General features: G+C 40.1%; 1 protein-coding gene across 3 annotated transcripts in view; it reads left to right on the top strand.

Moving 5' to 3' along the window:
* Positions 1-1,061: 1,061 nt before the first annotated feature.
* The window catches only part of LOC104941123 (oxysterol-binding protein-related protein 3-like), an 18,111-nt gene continuing 10,405 nt past the window's right edge, over positions 1,062-8,767 (top strand). For 2 of the 3 annotated variants that reach the window (XM_010766169.1, XM_010766172.1), the window contains exons 1-2: positions 1,073-1,179; positions 7,888-8,077. In XM_010766169.1, coding sequence (XP_010764471.1) covers positions 8,015-8,077 — 63 coding nt within the window. In that variant the 5' untranslated portion in view covers positions 1,073-1,179; positions 7,888-8,014. Of the gene's footprint in view, positions 1,180-7,887; positions 8,078-8,767 lie in introns of all 3 variants that reach the window. The other variant, XM_010766170.1, reaches the window with a different exon arrangement.

Genomic DNA, 8,767 nt, shown 5'->3' with positions numbered 1-8,767 from the left:
ATCTTGTACCTTATCTAGATGTCCTTGCCTTTTTGGCAATGCATATTATAACTTCCATTGTCTTAACTGTAAAACTGTTTGACTATATTGTATTAGGGTGTCTTGACAAAGGAAGCTTGTTCTATGGCCTTTCCAAAAATAAAGGGTAATAATAATGTCATTTTTATTGGTTGTTACATGATGGAGTATGACTTATTTGACCTCCGAAGCTACGAAGTGGACTTTTATTTTCAGAGTTGTCACTTAATTAACATTTCATTAGAATACAGCTGACCATCTCTTTTGACAACCTTGTTGAATCAATAAACAATCAACGATTACATTATCGTTAAACCTCTGGAAAGGATTTTAATGGGAAAAGATGAACACTTCATGGATTGTATTGTTGTATCTCAGCTTTGTAAACAGAAACTTCTCATTCTCACTCAAATGATCATGTTACTATCAATTTTGTATTAGTGATTAGTCTTTACATTTGTTTGATTGTGAAGGATTAAGCGTTTTTAGAAAGTTGTGTTTATATTATTTACTTTTTAAGCTACGCTTTCGTTATTGAAGAAGAAAGGCATCTTTAGCCAGTTGTTCTAACCTATACACATGTTCTGACGTTTCTTTAAACCTGACTGAACTATGTAGTTGTATATGCTGGGGTCAAAGATTAAGGACCGGGGCGGAAATGGGCCTCATATATCTTTTAATCTAACAGCCTGTTTTTTCGACTTCAAGGCACAGTGAAATATAAAGCAAGCTTGTAATTGATGCCAAAATGACCGAAACCAAACCGTCTATGAATGGGGTAACAAACATAAAGAACATATACATAAACACACTCATTAACTCGTGTATTATCATGAATTCACGTGAACAGCTGGAGCTTACCTGCTACATCATTGTTTATCGCCAAACTTTCACCTTGATTGTATTTTCCTGTCTTTTACATATCTGCCTACGTCACTCTATGGTAGGTTCACAAAAGTGTCCGCCCATTCTTTAAACCCGCCCCCGGGTGTCTTTCCTGGATTGTGATTGGCTCAGAGGAACGTCAGTCACTCCTGCCCACAGAGCAGAGCCCTCCTCCTCCACATAGCTCCGGCATTGTAACGAGGAGCAGTAGCCCAAAGCCAGGTACCGTATGTCTCTACTATCAGGATAGGATGCTTTAGCTTTCGCCATAGAACCGTAAGTATATTCTTTAAATAATTCTCATAACTTGCGTGGAACCATGTCTGTGTTTCTCCCCTTAATGTATAGCTTCCGTTTATAGTAAGCGGGAGAGTTGACTCCTGTCGTGGCTTTAGTTGTCAAATATCGCTCTCGATAGAATTATTAATGGACTTCCTCGTGACATTTGGAGCTAAATTGGTGTGTTAAAGCGTCCGTGTATCTCCTGTTTGATGTGCTGGTTGAGTTTCATTGAGGCTGTGTGTGAGTGCAGGGGTTCACGACCACATGGGATATATAGTGCATTTTGTCTGGCCTGACAACTTTGAATTGCTGTGTTGGCTGTTGGCAACAGGAACTGAGCAGCACGGGACACCTGTGGTTTCTCCCCGTGGAGTGTATCCCCATTAATGACTTTTTAATTTAACCAATCGGCATCGGTTACAGTGCTGACATCATCCCCAGCACAAGCACACTATTGTTACTGCTTTTATTTAGTGTGTTAATGGTAAATATTGACATTGTAGCCTATTAGGGCTGTTGTTTTGCTATGCTGGTAGGATTTGAAGAGATATGCATTGAATGTTCATTCATTTACATTATAGCAATGCTAAGTGTTTTTATATAGGACAGTATACAAAATCCTGTGCTTGAACTACACATACAGTACAGAGTACAGTATGTGTACCTGCAGGCCACACTCACTGATAGAGTTGAAATGATGACTTGATTTTCCATTTGTCGATTGACAAAAGCTTAACAGGGCACAAGTTAATTCATAGTAATGTAAGAAAATACAAGATATTTGAAGATTTCATTTTAGAACTCTGATAATTTTTAATGGACAATGATTTTTTAAATGATAATAAATAATTGTCTGTTGTATCCCTCTCCAATAATTAATAAAATAATCGGCATTAGCCGTTCAAGGGTTTCACTTTAGGATTTTGTGACGCTTAAGGGCTTTGTTGTTATCATACTGTATATCAATACTTGGCCTTTACACCTCTTAGTCCAAACAGGATTATTTTATGCATGAGTGGAGATGGCATCACTATCTACGTGCCATTCATTGACTGCCTGTTGGCACACATTGCCAGCACAGGACCCAAGCTAGTGTTAAAGAAATCTATAAAGCCCTGAAGTTAACATCTAAACTGAGAGGAGGCTGGTTCAAAAAATGGTATAAATAAAGATATATATATATATAGATGTAGACAGATATTGATATATGCTGTAGATTTCTACATTACAGACAAAAATGAAGGAGAATACCAAAATTGCTTTAAATAAAATGTCTATTCTCATCAAAAGCCTTTTATAGGAACGAGTTATTCCTCTAATCTAGCGGATGAAACAATTAGTTGATTCATCAAAAAGTTCATACCATATTTAACTGAATACAATTGTGTTTTGGATTGTTGGAAAAATCAGAAACTGAGGTTGTCAGAAAGGGCTTTGGGAATTTCTGATATGACTGACACTTTAAAGACCAAGTGATCCTTAACCAATAATCCAGAAACTGAACTCCAGATTTCTTTTTAAATGAAGATGCACACAAGTTGCAGCCCTAGGAAGAGTAGAAGTATTAAAAGGCTGCATTGCAAACCCACAATCTGGGTTAAAGACCCTTGTGTTGTATCTGCCATGAATCCTTGTGTCTTTAGGGGGCGCTGTTCCAGGCTTTCCCCTCTGAACTTGGTGATTTGGATCCAACAGAGGATTGCAACACATGAATCAATGAAGTCTTTCAGTCAGCTGATTGCAATCCAGCCCAAAATGTTTATTCCTGCTGCAACATTTCTGGGCGTAAACATCCAGCATGGCTGTCGTGACTCACTGAGTTATCTCTATGTCACTCTCCTTTGCACAACACCCACTTAAAAGCTGGTCAATACACAGCATTCCCGCTTTGACTGTCACACCAAGTGGCCACTCAGAGAATAGCCCGCCTGTGAACTCAAGGTTTTATAAGGTTATAGGATGCTGTGTCCTACTTCCAGCTGACACTCATGTGAAATCGTGTTCCTGCTGGTAACGGCAAAGGTTCTATAAATAGCCCCATGTTTTATGCCCTCAGATTTTCCCGAAAGAACAAACAAACTGAATATATTCTTGCATTTGCCTTGTGTTTTTCAGTATCCATAGCAACCTGTGATTGAGCAGTAACACAAAGTGTCTGTTGTCTCAGCAGGAAATAGACCAAGAAGAGACGTCTTTTGGGATGTAGCTTTGCAAAAATACATCGGTCAAGAATAAATGAGAATGCTTGTTCTCTTTCTGGCTCTCTTTGAGTGCACATGGAAATATCTGGTTGCTGAATGGCATATTGAGGCTGATTTGAACCTCTTTGATCACTCGCTGCTGCCCAAATGAGTTATTCTCTGCCTGAATACAGAAAAGGCACGCATCATGTTACGTCAGAGGAAACATTATGTTAAGGCATCATGTCACAGGTCAGATAAGCAGAGTGCTACTGCCAACATCCAATGCAAAACCATATGCTGCACAACATCCATTTCTTAACATTTGGGGTGTGTTAAGAAGTAGCCGGGTGATATTGCCAGATGTGAGACTATTTTAAGCCGGCTCTCAGTTTGATAATCAGCGGATCATGCACAGCTTTGACTCAGTAATTTTGTGAAGAAGCTTTACCGGAAGACGCTTTATTGGACGTAAAGTCACATATGGTCCATCTGTGAGGACCTTTTTGCCGCCCGTAATGGAGAGGATATACAACTATGTGCACTGTCAGGTTAATGGCGGTCCTGCTGTTGCGAGAATGTGAACGGGGAAAAGCAGATGGATTGGCTGCTAAGTCAATGTCTGTGTTTTTGTGATGCCAGGACTGGAGCCTCCAGACTGACGATTCCTCAAGCGTCACTTGTCTTCAGAACCTGTCATGGAAACAGGGAAACAACAGATGAGGCTTTGCTGTATGAAAGTCTCAGGGCTTTCTGTAAATACACATTACGTGTTGCCTGTAGCTATGATGCAGGCCTACTTAATGACTTGTTGGACATTGTTTGAGTTTATTTGAACAATGCCTTTTAATAGCAGCATTCCTGAAGTGCATGCACTCTTGTGAACAAAGTTTGGCATGTGAAAGCTTTGAGGAAGCAACAGTGGTTAGTGTGGTTGACAGTTTGTTGGTTACTGGGATTCAGAAGAATAACAGATTTTCTACTGTACATTATTTCATTTTGTCTTTAGCACTATTTTATCTCTTGTATGTATAAGTATATTTTATGTTAAATTGTTGGAGGAGCCACAACTAGCTTTTGTGCATATGACAAAAAAGCCATTGAATCCTTATTGGTACGTTCCTTTAGTGCAGTGAATAAGACAATATGCTACAGGGCAAAAACAGAACAGCGTTCGTACAAAAGGTTAATCAGCTTTTTACAGGTTTGCTGTTGGACCAACACGTGACCTTATGGCGTCTCACTGTTGTCAGACTTCCATACATCCTGACAAAACCTTACCCATTTGAATCGGCTAATCACTTCCTGTCTCCCATCAGCTGATCCCATGAATATTGACACGTGTTAAGAAAAGATAGAAAACACAAAAACCATCACCTTTTAAACCTTGTATTCCCTAATTGGAGCTTGTGACTCCGTGGCATTGGCCCTTGCCGTGAGAATGACCCCTTTTTCATCTTAACGGATCATTTACAAGGTGTTGTGCTATTAATGATTGACTACCATTACGTAAGACTAAAGGCAAGCACTTCTAGTCTTACAGTGCAGGTGGCTCGGCGGTGTACAATGCTACAGTAATCACTCACTGGAGGTAAGTAGGGCACTCGTGGGATGTTCAGGGACTGACAGTTCATCTGTAGCAGATAGACTAATACACAGCTTTCATGGAAGCTTTTGAAGTGAGGAAGTGTCGAGAGGTAGTGACACTTCAAAACGAGACATGTGCACAGTGGCAGTGGAGGTTTTTGCTCAAAGGGAAGTGTTTTTCTGCTAACTTTGCTGCTGAGTTGTGTAAAAGTGAAACGGCTGAGGAATAGAGGACAGCGTGTTATGTAAAGGTAATAATCTAGTTGTATTCTTCAAATGCAGTCAAAGCTGGAAATGTACCATCCATGCCCTGAGCTCCTACACCACATCCCCATACATAATGTTTTATGTATAGATGCACCGTTTGTTGTTGAAAGCCTAGAAAAATGGTGTTCTGTGCAAATTCCTGAACTTGATTTGAGATAATGCTTCAGTGGCAGCTGGAGACGCCAGACATGTCACAGCCTGAAAAGTGTGAACCCAACAACTTGATGATCTAATCCGAGCCCTCCAAGTTTATCAATTCAAGCCTTCTCAAAATATGTTGTCTGTACTTTTAGTCTGTGCTCCGGAGCTGTGAAGAAAGTGGGCCGTCCATGTGTTTCAGGCTGGTTTTAGCCCAGTGTTGACCGTAGCTAGCTGTGTGTTATGGTGTGTCGGGGGTATCGAAGCACAGAGCACATTCTTTCCTGTTGATGACTCACGTCCTAGGCATGGTACTGACTGTGAGCGGGGCCTTGGGGAACTACTGAACACACACATGCACACAAACCACTAGACCGTTTGCAGAGGATGTAGCATGCTGCACACTTAAAAAAATCCAAGAGTTTACACAAATTTGCGTGCGTCTACACACGAAGCAAACATTCCGTTACGTGCTCTGTTCACATGTTGATAAACACGCCCGAGGCTAGGTTTTGACAGTATACTCATAAAAAAGGAGTGGCAATAAAACACACATCCAGGTTGGGGCATGTCATTTGTGGCGAGGAGAGGAATGAATGTTACGCTAGAGTGAGAAGAAGGCGTTCCCTGCTTATCCCATGCAACCATTAACATGCACAGCGCATACTATCTGTTATATGTAGAGGCACAATGCAAAACTCTTTATAAGTGCAAAGCTAATTGGGAATGTGTTTTCATTGCAGGTGGTTTTGAATTATGTTTTTTTTTCATAAAGATAAATTAGAACTAGCTTAACATACACCATCCATGACCTCACGAAATCTCAAGGCAGAGCTTCAAACACAACATTTGATCAACACACATGAAAGAAACATTCAAATTCACAATCAACTCCACAATGCTGATACAGAAGGATAAATCAATGCAGCGAGCAAATCAATGCAGCGAGCCGTTTAATGGAGAAAGTGAATACTGCTGAATACACATACTTTACAGAGATGCTGTATGCGAAACCAATGTGAGTTTGGAAAATTGCACAGTATTTTTCTATTTTAGTATACCTCAACAACGGAATTATGATCAGTGGAAATGGCCATGACACCTCTCCTTTAACGTGGTAGTTTTATCTGGCACATCGAAACAAGTAGCCTGTCTGGAGTTATAACCCTTTTGTTTATTTCAATGATAATCTCACTTGTAGGATGCTCTGCACACTCTACTGAGATACTGATGTCTGCCTGATGCTGACTCATATCGCTGGATTAGGAATCGTGACAATTGGCCGACATCTTATTGGAAACCATTATTTGAATAGATAATAATTCAGTACATTTGTACCAATCTGTTTCATATTGTTTTAACAATTCGGAAATGAATGTTAAATCAAGATGCTGATGATGTTAAAATAATCTTTTATTTGGGTTAGAAATGTTCTGAAGAGTTACTTGTGACCAGTTGGAGCAAAACAAATCCAGCCTGAATTCTTTGTAATATTAAAACAATATGTTTTACTAATCTTTGAGTATCGCTGAATCTCTTCCGATGGACAGAACTCTACCATTGCGGTATACTGTGTACCGCCACATCGCCCAACCCTAACTGACGTTACCTTACACCTTAAAAGTAAGATTCCTTTCAGTCTTACAAAGTGAGGCATACTGCTTATTATTTAATGGTATTGAGGCTGACGAATTCAGAGTGGTGCATCCCCTACTCCATGGGAAATGTATTGCTATTTTCCTGATGATCACATGCTTTTTTTTTACACGAAGGCCTTTGATCAGCGCACTTGTATGGCACTCCCACAGTGATGAATGCTGACTGTAAACATATATGTGAGTTATGTGTGTACTCAAAAGTATCAGAGTCCACAAAAAGGCAGACATCATTGAGAACACATGGTGCAAGTTGAACCTTGATCTGCGAGTGCGTCACAGCTCATGATAAAGAATTATCAGCCTCTCATGTTGTTAGGGTGAGTGAAGCAGGCAGGACCCAAATGCAGAATAAACAGAAAAAAAATACCTTTTTTTATTTTAAGGAACAAAACAGAACACTACCTCGTGAACACAGTCAACGACAAACAATGAACCAACAATGACAGACAGAAAAACCAGAACTTAAATACACACAGGACTAATCACACAAACAAAACACAGGTGAGGAGGGAGGAGAAAACACAAGGGCACCAGGTGAACACAATCGGGTTATCAGTTAGGAGGGAAAACAGACAGAAAGCAACAGGCAAGACAGGGAGTGAACACTTTACAAAATAAAACATGAAACCAAAGACAAAACACAACACAGATCGTGACACATGTGTTTTTTTTATTTTGGATATTTGTTTCTTGCTTCCTTAAAACCAAGTTACTTTGGACTTAGGGGATTTCTATATCCTCAATAAGGCTGTTCACAGTTAGTCAGACACTCATTGAGTAAGTGATTCCTCTCTGATTGGATCTGTGTCGCCCCCCACGCTGCCACCTGAGCGCTGCTCTGACATCAGTTTGTTTCCCACCTTTCTCCGCAGTGCTGACTCTTTCGTTGGCCTTCAAAGGTCAGAGTGATGCTCCTGGCGGCTCTGCTGTGATCTCTGCTGCTGCGGTTTCCACAGAAACAAAACAACGGTGGGCAGAAAGCGGTTCAGTCCCAGAAAGATGACGTCGTCGTCGCCCACTCACAGTGACAGCAGCGGCTCGTCTAAACATGACAGTAACCAGGTATGCGTGTGTGCTACTTTACTGTAGAGAATATGAGTTTTCGCTGTGATTACAAAAAGCTCTCCGGCATTTGATTTCTATTCTCAGCTAATACCGGAGCAGGTCAAATATTAACACTTCTTATGTGTGTTTTAAAGTGTGTCTGTTCTCTATAGGTCTGCTTCTGAACCATTTTGAATCACACCTACCTACCTGAATTATCGTTTTGTCAGAAAATGAAAAACGGACCTCCTAGTTCTTCAAAGGGGATATATTGTTTTCACACTTTAATATGATATAAAGCAGACAATCTCTATATTTAAGAGGCTAAAACAAATGTTCTGCCATTTTGAAGGACATATTACACTTATCAAAATATTAAATGATAACTTTTTATTGGCTAATTCTTGCCGATCTAATTGTCAATATAAAACATGTAGCCATTATTAATTGTTTTTTTCACTCCACAAACATTAAAATAATCCTATGAATGCCAATAAACACATGCGTTAAGTGCAATAACACTGTATTTACACTAACCAGTAATGCAGTCGCAACATTATTAAACCTAAATGGTATCTGTGAGGATGATATTGTTTACATGTTGCAGTGTTTCCCCTAGGATGGAGTCATAGCAGCGGTGCTAAGGCACGCGGGCCCAGCAAAATGTGAGCGCGGCGCGCGTGGACATTTTAAGTTGTGTGCGTGTGC

Source organism: Notothenia coriiceps, unplaced genomic scaffold, assembly GCF_000735185.1.
Source record: "Notothenia coriiceps isolate Sejong01 unplaced genomic scaffold, NC01 NC01_scaffold00003191, whole genome shotgun sequence".
Lineage (NCBI taxonomy): Eukaryota > Metazoa > Chordata > Actinopteri > Perciformes > Nototheniidae > Notothenia > Notothenia coriiceps.
Note: the sequence above shows the minus strand (reverse complement) of the source record. Positions and strands in the feature narration are given on the sequence as shown.